This window comes from Pieris brassicae, chromosome 3 (assembly GCF_905147105.1).
Source record: "Pieris brassicae chromosome 3, ilPieBrab1.1, whole genome shotgun sequence".
Taxonomy (NCBI): Eukaryota; Metazoa; Arthropoda; class Insecta; order Lepidoptera; family Pieridae; genus Pieris; species Pieris brassicae.
Genome location: NC_059667.1, coordinates 3,859,686 through 3,875,955, shown reverse-complemented (window position 1 = coordinate 3,875,955; position 16,270 = coordinate 3,859,686). Strand labels below are relative to the sequence as shown.

Genomic DNA, 16,270 nt, shown 5'->3' with positions numbered 1-16,270 from the left:
TAAAAAGCATAATTAAACAATGATTGATTATTTATTTCCTCTATGTATGATATAAAGTTTAATCTAATTAAAATATAATAATTTAATTTTATCTAAGTTCAATCTTTTATTTTCAATAAGACTTTATTTTTTATGTTTATATGCCAAATAGCCAATCTGCCATTGTAATGCGTAATTTATATATATATCAGAATCGATACCAATTGTCAATTGTCATTTGGCACCGTTCATAAAAATGTGTATAAAAAAATAATAACAATTTACAAAATAAAACATATTTTTTTGTAATAACTTAGTGGTCCTGACTTTTATTATTATGTAGAAACAATAATTTTATTTAAAATGTCTGTTCATTGGAATTCCGAGACCATGAAGTGGGAATATAGGGAGCTACATGCTACGGCTATGTCAGTGGACTATTCAGGAAATAATGTGCTTTTGGCTGGAAGACGATGGCTGGCTATTAAACAACTAAGCATTGACGAAGACACCGGGGACATAATTAAAAAGTACCCACGACAAAGTAAATATGATGCAGCAGGTGCTGAATGGTGCCAGACGTATCCCGGGCAAAAGTTGTGTGCTATAGCAGTAAGAAGTATTTAATAAAATTACATCTACCTATGATTTATTTTATAAAAGTTTTATGAAGCTTGTAGTGTTTTCGTAGAGTAACCAGCGTGTAGATGTGTATGAATGGAGAGCAGGCAATGATTTAACATGCATATGTTCACTAAAAGGTCATACTCGGGTAGTAAGTGACACACACTTCCACAGACAAGACCACAATCTAATAGCCACTTGCTCAATTGATACATATACACATTTATGGGATTTGCGGGATTCAAGAAAACCTGTTTTATCTTTAAGTGCAGTTGGTAAGTTATATGTAGTTTCAAAAAGCTCTGTTTAATGATCTAGAATCAGAACTAGGAAAAAGCTAAAATAAATAGTCTCACTTTATACTTAGAATTCTCAATAAGATGCAAAAAAAAATTTCAGCTGGAGCCTCCCAAGTACAATGGAATAAAGTAGCATCACATATTGTAGCCACGGCTCATGATGGAGACATAAAAATATGGGATTATCGTAAAAATTCTGCACCATTACATTACATCTCGGCACATTTGTGTAAAATACATGGTGTAGACTGGAGTCCCCACCATGAATATCAACTGGTTACATCAAGTCACGATGGAAGCATAAAGTACTTTGATATTAACAATGCTAGGAGACCAGAAAATGTTATAATGACCAATTTTCCAGTATGGAGAGCTATATATACTCCTTTTGGCAGTGGGCTTTTAACTATTGGTGTTGGTTGGGGTGGATTGCCACGAGTGGAACAGGCAGGTGTAATAGGTATTTGGATTGATGGAACATTGACCCATAGATTAGCAGGCCACACGGATACCGTTCAAACAATGGTGTGGAGGCCTAATACTTTACCATCAAATTATCAACTTGTAACTTGGGGGAGAGATCAAACACTTAGAATTTGGACAATGCATCCGTCCTTGTTAAAAATGTGTTCACATTTTTTGCCTGATGACATAGACAGTGATTATGATAATATAAGTGATGGTAAGTTATGAGCTCAGATATGTATTTATAACTTCTTTATTCTTCTTCTAAAATACAGTATTTTTTCAGCCAGTTATGCATCAACTATTAATACAATGAATGATAAAAAATGTCAAGATATTGAAATGGTAAGATAATTATTTATAACTTTAATGACATTCAGTTGTGACATTGAGTATTAAAAAATAGCACTAAGTATGTCAAAAACATATTGTATTTGGATGTGTAGAAGTTATATGACCATATAAAGTCTGTACTGAACTCTTACTACTTTTTATATTTATAAATACAAAAATGTGTTAAATGATATTCATTTCATATCAATATAATTGAAACTTATATTACAGAATAAAATTGTTCATAAAACACCTACCTCAATAGATGAAGAATTTGAATCAATAAGGGAAATGGCTAACATAGAAGTAACGGATATGAATATTGATACCAGGACTTGTCAAATACATTCAGAAAGAAACGGTTACACTGCCAATCTTCAAGTGACATTTCCTAGAAATGTTACAGAACAGACAATACCAAAATTCTCATGGTTATCGGGAACAAATGTAGATAGTCCAATGACAATTAAAATATTGCAGGCAATTAATAAAACAGCATATAGAAAGAAGAAAGAAGGGCATAGATGCCTCTTGCACTGTCTGAAAACTTTAGCAACTTCCATAGATGAGGTAATTGCTTTATAAAAATTACCCATAACAAAGTATCTATCTATTAATAATATGGAGACAATTTTGAAATTTAACTAAAATATAGACCATTTATAATGAAGACAGTGAAAATATTCCATAATAGCCGTCTAAAATGGGAGTTTCAACATTAAATATAGGACTTGATATGTTTGAATTCATCAGGCGAAGGACTATATTACTGACATAATAAGTATTTTTTAAAGTTATGCTAAGTTTATATATTTGCTTAAAATTATTTTCTGTAGTTACAATGTTAAAAAAGATCTTTGATCATTAAATGTTAAATATTATGTGTTAGAGCAGTGTTGGCCTAGTGGCTCCAGTGTGCGACTTCCACCCCTGAGGTCGTAGGTTCGATCGCCGGCTGTGCACCAATGGATTTTCTCTATGTGCGCATTTAACATTAGCTCGAACGGTGAAGGAAAACATCGTGAGGAAACCGACTTGCCTTAGACCCAAAAAGTCGACGGCGTGCGTCAGGCACAGAAGGCTGATCACCTACTTGCCTATTCGATTAACAAATGATCATGAAACAGATACAGAAATCTGAGGCCCACACCTGATTATTATTATTTTATGTAATAAAACCAATTCCCCAGATACCAATAAAATCAAGCGATGACTCTGATTCAATGAAGTCAAGCCAACGAAGTCAATCGGAGAGTGAAAACGCTGGGGACTCGTGCATACCATTTCCCCGAACTTGCAGCGCCAAATGGTGCGGTGTCAGTACCCTGGTCGTTTTCAGTCGGCCATCAAATGCTAGAAGACTGTCCTTAAAGCATGAGCTGGGTACTCCAAGATCCATGTCTTCCTTATCGCTCACTCCAGGTCTGTTTAGTGGAGGGTATACATCGATATCCCCTCATGCTACGACAACCCCCTCACCGACAAATGGACCAGGATTTCCACAGTTGCATCATCGACACGCGTCAAATTCTATTACGACATTTTATTTTCAGGACAGATGGGTAAGTTCAACTTATGAAAGGTGCTTATTCTAGTTTTCAGTCTCGACTTCAAGTCAACGACTGAATTTAATGTTTTTTTTTTATTTATTTTTATTGAGGGGAACACATTACCGCACAGAGCACTTTCTTTAACTCCCACCAATCACGTCACTGTTGAGGTAACTTTGAAGAGACCCCGTGACTGCTATAGCGACCATCTTCCATTACATTAATATAGCCCTACAAGTCTTTACAGTAGAGTTGCAATTTCTTGCACCCAACGAGCTTTACGCTGGCAAAATGTTAGTTACATACAAAAAGTAAAAATCTTTTATTGTTACCGATATTATATTATTTTTAAAAAATTCAAACTATTTAATATGGAGGATAACGCGGATACCAACGTTTTGATTTCACTTGAAAAAATCTATATAATATGTATGTCAAACGCTAACAACTTCTAGAAACTGTTCTAAAGTAGTAGAAGCATGACGTCAGTAATGATATTTATTTTCTTCTAAATATTTCTGATATGGATACGTGTTTATTTACAGAAAGCTCAAAGCCGCCGAGCAGGCAGTATGCGCAGTCGCGGTAGTATATCTGGAATGTGTTCGCCTAGAGTTGTCTTGTACTCTGGAGAACCATTATTCCACCTTAACCGAATACTGGCGGAAAAATATGTCATTAATTCTGACGATCCAGTTGGTAAGTGAATCTATTCAATTATATAAATCTGCAGTAGTTTTAAAATAGATTTTGTTTAAACAAATGTGTCGTTAAAGTTAATAAGTTTTCTCTGTTTTTATTTACCCATGCGCATGGTCACTATGTTTCGAGAGTTTTATCAAACGACACGTCTATGTTGCCTTAATTTGTAAGAAAATTACATAAAAACAATAATTATTGATCTGAAAGTGCTATGCCAAAACTGCTGACTGGCTGATATAAAATAAAATATTTTTAGAAATGTGCGAAACAAACGCGAGGGTATCTGCAGAAGAAGGTGAAGGTGAAGTTAGTCATTCATGGGGTCTTGCGGCGTTAGCTGCGCAGGCGTTGAACGCGCAGCCAATAGATCATCTCATGTCTAGTGAAGAAAGTATGGGCTGGGCGGGACATCCGCTATGCTCTAATCTAATACAGGCTTTGTTAGTCAATTTTTATAGAGACCAATAGCTTTATATGTTATAAAACGTAGTACTTGTTATAAAGGTTTTTAGGTAAAAATCGTAAAAATCGACAATAGTAAGGATCAAATTGTTCAAATTAGAGCTGTTTTCGAACAATTTTTACTATAAAAGTAATAATTGTTTAGTTGGGTACTTCGAACCCAATTGTCTGGTGATCACTGTCTCACCATAACTGACTAGCGTTCTTATTCAATTGCTGAATGTTTTAAAAATTAATTTTTAAGAATTTTTTAATATTTTGTGCTTTAATCTGCGTATAAATGAATGTTTCATTTCATGGATTAGTTGAACATTGTTTAACTAATCCACGCTTATAGTACTTTATGAATAACATCGCAACGTTATATATTATCTATGTTTATATTTCAGAGTTTCTCACTATGCCAAATCGTCAGATCTCCAAACAGCGGCCATGTTGACATGTGCCTTCGCAGTTTTTTGTGAATCAAGTAATTCCAGCACAAACTCCACTTGCAGCACATCCAGTGTAAGTATATATTATATTATTCTATTCATAAAAACTCAGTCTTTCACTATACGAAACAAATGAAAACACTGGTATCAAGAATCATTTACTAATTATCCGGCTCGAAGGACCACAAAACGTAACAGTTCAAGTTACAGATGTTTGAATGTAATAATAGATATAACACTGCCTTAATATAACACCGTTGGGACTGGAAACTCTTTCTATTTTTGAAGCGGAAGTTCTTTTAATCCACGCAGCAAGAGATTTAATAAGAAATATGAATCTCTTGCAGTGCCTACTCTACCTTTTATCTACTATGGAAAAAGTGCAACTGTATGAGAATTATTTTTTTTTGTACTGCTCCCGAATTATCTTCGTTGATTATTTTTTATTTTTATGGCTGCTTGACCTTAGCATGAAGTCATATAAAAATACCGCCACGTCTTGTCTATTCCTTCTTCTTGAATTTATTATTTATTTTGTCAAAAACTTATTTTGAATGTGAACAACTTTATAACCTCTTTGGTGGTTAAACAATTGCTACTTCTTGTATTATTTTTCGCCTTCTAGACAGGCTATAGACTTTTTACGTGTATATTTTATTTATTAACTTGAGAAAAAAATATTTAGCAAAATCTAACTGATTGCGACAAGCGAATCAGCCCTGATTTTTTTTTATAATATACACATACTACTTTTTCAAACTACTTTTCATTTCTAAATATCATAAAAAATATATTAATCCCTTTGGAATCAAGAGTACTATCTAAACAGTGATACATATACATTGTTATTGTATTACAGGGTAACAACACATCTCCATACAATACAGTTAACCAGTTTAGTGAAATCAACGCTGATGGCTGGACGTTACCGATTATACTTAGAAGTAACTCATGTTCTGAGGCAGAAAATTTAAATACAGAGTACTCTAAGTCTGATAATTCCGGATGTGTCCTCGACGATAGTACAGTGCATTTGTATCATTGCTTTAAGAGGGTCTACGCTGATGTATTGCATAGGTGGCAACTCCTATATAAGAGGACCGAGGTATGTTAACTTTTATATATGTTGTCCACTTTTTGCGACGTAAATATAGTGTCTATCTACGAATCGCAATAAAAAGTGAAGTTATTTATAACTATAATATATATGTTTTTAGTTTAGATTTCTATTGTATTGGTATTAAGTTACTGTAAATATACTAAATAAGGAAATAATCAATAAAAAAATATTCTGGAGGTTATCAAAGAGCTATTTGTGATCTGTAAAAGTTCATAAAAATATGTTTTTTTTTTTCAATAATAAAAAGTAAGTCTACTCACCATTTCCTGTAGTCGTCGTTTTATGACTGCACTGACAGGTTTGAAAGTATGACATCAATTTACCCTCTAATCAATTTTAATTGTATACACAGTATTAAAAACACCAATACAATTTATGAGAATTCGATGTTAAATTATTTATAATAAATTATAAATATTGTGATTATCTGGCTTTAGCTTCCTTTCTTTGCTGTTAATGAAATTTGTTTCCAGGTGATGAAGCTAGTCCGTAGTAAATACGACCTGGAATCGGATAACGAGCCGTTATCTCGTTGCAATTGTAAAGGCCCGTGTGTAAGGAAACGCGCGTTGGGATGCGCGGTTTGCTCGCGTGTTGTACGTGGCTTGACGGTCGCGTGTGCGCTTTGCACGCATGTTGGACATGCAGAGCATATGCTTAAATGGTATGCACTGGTTATAATATTGCAAATGTCACTTACTTAGTAGTCATACTTAGTTAAAATGTAGTTTTGTCTTTTTCCATAACAGCGTAAACACAACTTGACAGAAGAAGAAAAAGTAATTTGTACTTAGAATTTTGAAGTTTCATTTTTAGAACGTTTGTTTATATATACTAGTATTATAAATAGGATAATTTATATATTTAAAATAATTTATTCCAGGTTCGCACAACACGATACTTGTCCGACGGGCTGTGGTTGCAAATGTGTGATGGAAGCGAATTCTATATGGAAAAGCATTAAATATGTATGATTTATACGGCCCGTATTCCTCAACGTCGTTAAAGCTTTAAAACAGCTTCTTTGGGCCGTTTAAGTATTACGTAGATTTACTGCAATTTACCCCCCCCCCCTCAGCAAAAGTAAGCAAAGCTCTCAAAAATAATAAAGCACATAAACGTATTATGTGTAAAAAAGTAAATAGTTACTGTTGACGTTATCACCAAATAAGAAAATGAAAGACAGCTCCCCTCTCCCTATAGTGCTTACGTAATACTTGAACGGCCCCATTGGCTAAAAGGCTTACACAGATAAAAAATGTTCCTCAAAATGAGGGATCAAAAATCCGTTTCGAAGATAAATCTAAACATCTACATTAAATTTACTATTTATTTAGTATAAACAAAATACAAACCAAAAAACGCAGAACGCAGGCTTTAAGAATATGATTCAGACGAAACTTAACGCTAAGTGTGACCCGTATGTCAAACACGCATTCTACATACGGGAATCACAGTTCGTACGTGTATCTTTACTAAATCTCACTCTAGACTAGCAACTGTGAAATAGTCTATGCCTCACTCAAGCTTTGCGATGCATTTTGGAATACGGAGCTTTTTAATAATCGTTTGGTGATTGGTAAAATTAGATTTTTATTTTCTGACATTATGTGGACTTATATGTTTTACGTAGTCTTATAAAATCGAAAGACTCGAATAGATATTGGAGACACGTACTTGTTTACATAGTTTTTACTTAATATTGGGTATGGCCCGGAATACAGCTCAGAACCCTATTGATTAGTGTAAAAAGCAATGGTTATGGGTCCCAAAGTCTCGGTAAAAATTCTAATATCTGGTTAAAATAATTGGTTTATAAACGTATTTTAATTAGTTTACAAATGGCTGTATTGTAACTTACAAGGGCCTTATTTCTTGACTTGGCGTACGTCTGCCGTCCCGACGGAAACTAGGTCATACTCGGTACTCGATACTAAGTAAACTCGTACTCGTACTCGCAACTCATAATATCTATGAATTCACTTCTATTGTCTATTGGTGCTGTTCGCGCAATTTTTATGACATCAAGATATATTTTTATTGTATAATGAGATACTGCCTTTGTACGTTCCGTTGTTAGTTGTGGCTAGGTTTTTTTTTATGGAGGGCGTGTCTAGGTTGATTGCTAAGCCGTTTTTATTAAAAGCGTTGGAAACATTCGAACAATACATTTTAACGAATTAAGCGTTTAATCATAAAAGTTTATTTTCGATAATATAAAACTGTTCCGTCATTTCAGGTGCTTTAAATAATTAATTTTAATACGATAAAATGTATTTAATTTTACTTATATTATAGAAAGTAATTTTACAAATAGCATTTAATAGAGATAATTGGAGGTCAATAAAAAACATTGCTTTTTCTTAATCAGGGCGGAAATTATTATTGTTTGAATAGACCTAAGACTTTGGCGGAACAATCAACCTTTTGAATCCCAAATCATATTTATAAGCATTAAGACTGTGAACAAATAAATGAATACACTTTTGTTTTGTTCTTTATTTAACAAACGTTTACATTTTAAAATAAACTGTGCACTGAGTATCTTACATTACGTGAATGTTAAAAAGATTTTCTTAATTTTAAATTCCAACCTAAATGAGTTCTTCAGTCTCATTGAAGCTTTACAAATGAGGTTACTAAGAATGTAAATAGACCTATGAAATATAGTAAAATCACGTTAAATACGATGCGTTTTCTAAAAGAAATAGATTATATTATTCATATAATGAAAAACGTAGATTTTTTTTCGTGAAAAAGTACCTGTCAAGTGGTCTTCGATTTTTGTATCTATTTATTTATATATATGTATGTGATTAGCATTCTATGGTAGACGCCGTAAAATTCAGGTCAAAGATTCTGGATCCCCGTGATATTTTCATTTAAGATAAGGGAGATGCGGGGATAGTCAAATTTTGTACTAGCACCACACTCGCCACACCATCACTTCATCTCCAACATATTACATGATTGATGTATGAATGTTTAACCACATCCTTATGGTTCCTACTTCCATCGTTAGTAATTTTGCCACGAGGCACAATGAAGTGATGTCAAAAAATATTAAGAGATTTATCGAGAAATTGTAAGTTCGATTGTGAAATATTTTGAAGTTTGGAAATATTTGTCAAAAAAAATTTAATTCTCTGATTGAGTCGAGTTACATTAACGTTCTTCTAGAATCTTCATATTCTAGATGAACGGAAATTTAAAGTACAAATTTGATTTTACCAATAATGCGTAATGCCAAAACGATAATTTCTTATAACGTTACTTACGACTAATATTAGGCAACGAAAGCAATATTTATTCACGTTAATAGTTCCTTACATTTTCAGATGTTGCGATAATGGAGAAGTTTTATGATATATATCAAAAATCAAAATACGCTTATTGAGTTTAGATGCGTCTCAGCGCATGCTTATGTCAAAAACGTTTACAAAATTTGTGAAAGAGCAAAACTACGCATCCGTTGCAAAACTAGCAGGAGACCTTGTTCTCTTGTTGTAGATAAGAACGGGCAAGAAGCTCAGCTATCAAATATATATATATATATCTACGCCTGTTTGTTTGGCTTAAGAGAAATTGCCGCATCGCGCATCCTTAGTACATTCCCTACGATATAATAATTCTCTTTCTTTGCATTAATGTTTTATATTAAATAATGGAAACGTCTCCACTTCTCTCTTTTCTACTGGTAAAATATATAATCTCTCCTTTTATGACCTTGTCAATGATCTTAGATTAATTCGACCACATAATGACGAAGACAGTTACAATTATAATTTAGCAAAATTAATCGCATGCCCACAAATAAACTAATATATACAAATAAAAGGACTTTTGTATGCGTTTAGTGGACTTTGAAAGTCGTATTTATTATAATAATAATTAATACCGATTTATTTAGTGCACGTCATAAATAACACATGACATTTACCTCATACACAGATTTCACAAAAATTTGTTACGTGAAGCGTACACACGAGACTTAGCCCTAAGTATAATTCCCGTATGTCAAATTAAATACGTTTTTTGCCATACGAGAGGCATAATTCGCGCTAAGTCTCATCGCTGGTTCGAAGCTACATAAATTAACTACTTAAAACATTTATCAGGTACATTAGCAAACTTATCAAAGGACAAGAATCATCAAGTTGCTGAAAATCCCTTATGGTAAAGCTTTTTGAAATGAAAATGATCTAACTTGAGGTACAATTTCGATTAAAATCATCAATTTATGCTTGCGTACGTCGAAAGTGAAATTTTAAAGTCACAATTGTGTAAATTGTTTTTTGAACGAAATTGCAATTTGAAAAAAATTCAGATACGGATAAAGCATTATTAACAATATTTCTAATAAAATTGCCTACTCTACAACTGGCGTTTCCTTAAAAATTTACAATAGGCACCGTTTTTAAGCAAACTACGTCTAAATAAAAATTTAAAAACACTAAACTTAAGTTTTGATTTCAATATTATTTAGAAATTAAGTTAAGCTATTGTGCGAGCGATTTGTGTTAATCATCTTCTGTTCCTTGTTTGATCCCATTTACAATCATGTTTAAGTTTATTATCGCACGCGTTTTTTAATAAATGTTTACGCAGGAACAGTTAAATCAATATTTTATATCTAACACGAATTATCACGTTATTTACATAACTCGGCGTATATGCAAATAATGTTGTTTATCTGTTATAGAAAATTTTGGTTGTTAAACATATCGCAAAACTTGCATTATAGTCATTTTTTAGATAAGGATTCCACGAAATCCAAATATCAATTCTTTGCAATGTAACGATAATGTAAATTAGTACTAACTTGACAGTTGATATTATTGAATGTGATTAGTGGTAAATACTACTTTATTTTCAAATAAACTTTTTTATGTGTTTTATTCATAATCATTGTTTATGTATTTGTTTATACATAAAAAAAAATATTTAATGCATATTGTTGTGATATTAAGTAATAAAAATCGCGTGCGATAATCTAGTATTACGTTTTATCATAACACGAATTTTAATGTTATAACTATGTCGAATACCGTTATCACTTAAATTGTTGAGTAATTGAAGGCACAGAATATGATTAAATTTATATTTGGCTACATCAGACTGTCCTTTTCTAATCTAAACTAAAAAAATCATGCACACGATGGATGCGTTGGTTTTCAAAGACGGGTCGTTCTATTGTAGCAGCTAAAACAAATAAATTATATTAGGTTATTTACTACATACACGTGGATTTAAATCCCAACTGGAGGAAATACCCAACGAAACTAATAAATAAAATATTGATAAGATATTTTTCCTCATTTTTGTTTTTTGATAGATTATTTTTATACCTCCAGATAGTGATATAAACTCCATCCTGTTCACACTCGATCTACTACCTACTTTATAAGTACAAACTTGCATTTAGAAACTTATTTTCACGTCAAAACAAAAAACTGTCACGATAAACTAATTAAATTTTATAGAAAAGGTACAATACACTACGAGGATCTACATATTATAACTCTTTTCTACCTAGTCTTTAATTCTCATTAATCAAAATTCAAACACAAACAGACGTTAGCCCTTATATGCCTTGCTGTCTTCGTTATGAAATGAAAAAATGTATGTTTTTTTTAAGAATCAACATTTGATCTCCATTTTACTGTCCTAGGCTTATTTTCTTTCGTTTGTTAATACTAAAAAATCTCTAAATTTTTAATCGACACGACTTTGTCGAATAAAAGGACAGAGAATAATCAGCGTAATATTCTGAGCGTACCTTTCTAGTAATCTCCGCTTGAGTTCTGGTGGATAACTGACAAATATGTAATGGTCGTCGTGATCTTCGTCGAGCATAGCGTCTTCGGCGCCAAGGCGCTCACCACGCGTTGGCGACGAGTGCGTTGTCATGGAAACTGACGCGCTGCCCGCTATGCTACCCTCTTCAGAACTGAAAACATATTCGTTGAGATTACAGTAATTTTTCGCAACTACTGAGTCCTTCGATTACTTATTAAGTAATCAGCCTTGCATTGAATTTCGGAGAAAATCGGAGACATTTTGTTATGTCCAACTTCAATTGTATTGTATGTATGAAATAAAAAAAAACATTAATGGAACATATTTTCCGCGGGTCTCGCGGTCATATTAAAATTTATAAACATCCATTCGTTTTTCAAATTCTATTTTTGAATATTTTTTATTTTTGTAAAGTTGCATGTTTAAAAATACAGGAAAATATAAGAAGAATAGATAGAGAAAAACATAATAATACAAATTTTACACACAAATTCAAAACAAAATAACTACTATATCGTGTACAATAGTCTCGTGCGCAGATTTAATATGGTACAGCTGTTTGGAGGCCACATTAAGCAACATATGTTACGACTCAAGTGTTTACAAAAAAGGTCAATCAATTTTCTTCAATGTCATTTCGAATAAAGGGGAAATAACGGGACTAGCCAGGTTTCTATAAAAGTTCTATTTCTAATCAACTAATCTAACTAATAACTCAATTACAAGGCCAAGAAAGGAAAAAAATCTCAATTACACTGAAAACGGAAAAGAAGAAGTCAGTATGACTGTCGTAGACATACAATTTCGAAATTGTATTGTATACAGCCTATAGTGAAAGAATACTTACTCAAACACAATCCAAATGATGTAGTAGCACATACAAAGGGCCAGTGCCAGGCCTGTGGCCAGGGCAATTAATAAAGGCCAGGGGAAAGCCCTGGCTGCAGGTGTTGTGTCTTCCCAGTACCGGTCGCAACTAAGGTACCAACAGACTGCTCGTTGCATCTCTTCTGTAAATGATTGTTTTTTTATAATGTGAATCACTCTCTCAGATCTACACTGATCTTCAACCCATAGAGATTACTGTAGAAACATTAATATTGTAGTGTAACATAAAAAAATATTTTATTAATGTGCATAAAATATGAACTCTATAGAGTGAAATATTTAAAAATATACTTGAAATACTTCAATGCATCCAATATCTTTTTTACTGATAATATTATTATTAACTTATATATACGTAAAACTGTGATCTACAGTCCTTTTACGCACATAAAATCATAACGTATCTAAATGTGATAAGTTTCAATTTGAAATCAATTAAAATAATACGTTTACCTTCGAGTTCCGTAAATTGTGGCTGTGTGAGATGTAGAAGAAGTGTCGCAATACACGAATGAACAACTTTCTCACAGCGCACCTGAAATATATAATCTTAAAAGTTAATACGAAGAATACTTGACTGGTAAATAATAATTATGAAAATTAGTAATCGAAAACTTTAGCATCAAACTGGGCACGAATATTATGTATTCAAATAACCTCCGTAAGCACACCAAAAGTATAATTAGAAATTTAGTGGCGCTATATACAAGCTATTAAGGTTTGGGTCTCAGATTTCTGTACATATTTGTTACGTGATCGTATATTTTTTTTCGACTCGACTTTTGGGACTTTTTGGAACGGTGAAACAGTTCTATAATTTTATTTTAATAATAAATAATTGTACGTTTAATTCCCGTAAATATGTATACTTGTTTTTAATACAAAGCTGTTATTAAGTATACCTTTAACCCTTGAAGTTTATTAGGATCGCAGGCAGCTCTTTCTGCTTGCAGGTCAGCAAGCCTCTTCTGTCTGCTATCAGGTGGCAATGAAGACTCCACTGTGTCAGCATCACAAAGTTCCGCCGTTTGATTTGTATCACCATCACTTTCTTCTCTTTTCTTTTCTCCGTTGTCTATTGCTTCTTTAAAAATAAAATACTGTTTTTATTAAACGTACAATACATATTATAATTATAATACGGATGCGTTAAAATCTCGCTATCTTTATTGTAAATTGTCTAAAAATTCGTGACACAATTTGACGCATTGTTTTTTGAATGATCTTCCATCGAAGACTTCATCGAAACAGACTTTAAAATCGTTTAAAATCTATCAATGAGTATCCCGGAGTTTTAAGCAGTGTGAGCAGTATGTTATGTATCACAGTTTTTCGATAGTTTATAATATCGCTAGTTGGATTTATAATACCTAACGATATTGTTGACTTTAACTTGAGAATATTGTATAAGCTCCCGTAGCTTTTTTGTGTGGATTTTTATTTATTGCAAGCAAAGCTAGTTACGTCTATATAATATTTGTGACCATAATACAGACCTATTTCCTCACTATCTGGTTCCGTCCTAGGACAATCAGGCACCGGTAATGGGGGAGGTCTCGGCCTTTGCCGACGACGAATCGGTACCTTAGCAACACTTCTCGTAGCCGCCGGCGCAAGAGCTTTTCTCGCTGACTCTAAATCTTGCCACACTTCTACGTCAGTGCTGGGTACGATTCCGTCACTCATAAGGCCGTGTGCAATGAGTACTTGACACCGCATTATATCACAATAGTCTGCTAGACATACTGCATCTTCAGCCTACAATTTTAAGATAAATAAATTTCTAACGTAACTAAAAAATAAATATTACTAGATATAACTTTTATCAACTTTTCTTATAACTAAAGGTTTGACTATGTATTATTTACTACTATTATTTAAGTTTGACAACTTAAAACAAGGCTGGATCTTGAAATTTGCTATGGCATATTTACTTGAGTAACTATTCACTGTGAAACAAAAGAAACATTTTTATTATTTACTTTTATGATTAATACGCATCCTATACACACCATGAAGTTGTGCAAATGATTGATTCTCTTTAATAATTAGTCTCTAAAATAATTAAAGTTTTTTATTCAATAAGAATAAAAATTGCTTGCCTTATTTATTTGTGTCTTATGTCGTTGATCAAAGTGAGTGTCAAGGTGTCGCTCCTCGTAAAAGGATTTGCCGCAAAATGCACAGGTCCATTGAGAAGAACGGTGCTGTAACTTTGCAGCGTGTTGTGGCGCGAATATATCTCGTGCGGGGTGGAATGGACACTCTAGAGGTAATTTTACCTGAAATATATTTTTGTATAAAATACATAGGGGTCAACATTTATTCAAATGAATTTCTTTGTATGTATATATCTAGATTTTAGTTTGTTCCACACGTATTTTTTACGTACTCTTTAGTGCTAAGCTCGTACGACGCGGCAACGGATAACTGGGCGTCCTTATTCGAAGTGCAGGGATGTTCAAACATTTATTTTCTAACATAATTGATATATTTAAAAAAAATCACAATAGTCCTTAATAATAATCATATTTTATACATACTTAGAGTAACATAACATAAATATTATAATTGTCTCCTAGATTAAATTATAAGTAATTTATTTATTACAATACCTGAAATCTTTCCAACACCGGTAGCCATTTGCTTTGTATAATTTTCCTTACGATTTTGGAGTTGTCACGAGAACATGTTATTTTGAAAACCGAGGGCCCCGGCCATGGTATTAACGTCAGGAACAGCAGGGTTAAGACCTGAAATTGTCAAATTGAATTTGAACAATATTATATGTGCTGAATATTATATTAATGAAAAGCTACGACGTTCTTAACGACGATAGCAATACCTACTGAGGTTAAATATAATTAAGCCTTGGAGCTAAACATTAAATATTGATACATTTCGTATAGATAATATGAAAGAGTGTAACCGTGAGCAAGTAATATGTTAGGTTATACATCTGTTCCTATCAAATAATTGCTATTTAGGTAGCTACTATACTACTAAAATAAGCGGTGAGTAGGGCTCGGAACTTCAGCATTAGGTTATGTTATTAAATTATCGATTTTACGCAAATATGCTTACAAGAAAAATCACTTACCTCGAGGGAAAACGACGTGGTCCTCATTCATATCTTGTAACCCACAAGTTGTTTGCGAAAAATCTTTAACAAGCTTACTAAAATAATTCAGGAAGTTCCCCTCATGAAGCTGACATACGAGGCTCTCGGCGCATGCGCGTAAGTCCCCCATTTCGACAACTGCAATAAATTTACATTCACGAGGGTTGGCTAAAATGATATCAACGTTCACCGAATATATAATAACGGTATATCTGGCAATTTGGTAATTGATTTTGTTTTAATGGGGCTTACAACATGACAAATTACAATATGTATGAACATTTTGTTTAAACATTTAAGTTACCAATATATTTAATATGCTTATAAATCAGCGTGGCTTAGTGGTAAATTTACCGTATAACTTAGATATCTTGGGTTCGATTTTCGGCAAAACAATGACATAAACAAAAAGTAAAAAAAATGGAAAAATTTCTCCCACGGCGGAAATTCACTTGTGGAGGAACAATCCCTTATTTGGGAGACGGGGCATAGGC

At 32.9% G+C, this 16,270-nt stretch overlaps 2 protein-coding genes across 2 annotated transcripts; one reads left to right on the top strand and one right to left on the bottom strand.

The window, feature by feature from the left end:
* Positions 1-271: 271 nt before the first annotated feature.
* Positions 272-8,457, top strand: LOC123707115 (GATOR complex protein WDR59). Its single transcript, XM_045656913.1, has 12 exons — positions 272-591; positions 671-878; positions 1,003-1,584; positions 1,654-1,712; positions 1,932-2,270; positions 2,891-3,262; positions 3,796-3,949; positions 4,209-4,392; positions 4,804-4,921; positions 5,708-5,953; positions 6,442-6,632; positions 6,852-8,457. Exons 1-12 carry the CDS (start codon positions 343-345, stop codon positions 6,940-6,942), a joined length of 2,793 nt encoding a protein of 930 aa, XP_045512869.1. The 5' UTR covers positions 272-342; the 3' UTR covers positions 6,943-8,457.
* Positions 8,458-8,510: 53 nt separating this feature from the next.
* Positions 8,511-15,876, bottom strand: LOC123707313. Its single transcript, XM_045657238.1, has 9 exons — positions 15,756-15,876; positions 15,271-15,408; positions 14,758-14,937; positions 14,152-14,413; positions 13,558-13,739; positions 13,109-13,190; positions 12,615-12,777; positions 11,748-11,918; positions 8,511-11,170 (listed from the first exon to the last, which is right to left on the bottom strand). The coding sequence occupies exons 1-9, from the start codon at positions 15,780-15,782 to the stop codon at positions 11,143-11,145; spliced, it is 1,233 nt and encodes a 410-aa protein (XP_045513194.1). The 5' UTR covers positions 15,783-15,876; the 3' UTR covers positions 8,511-11,142.
* Between the last annotated feature and the right edge of the window lie 394 nt (positions 15,877-16,270).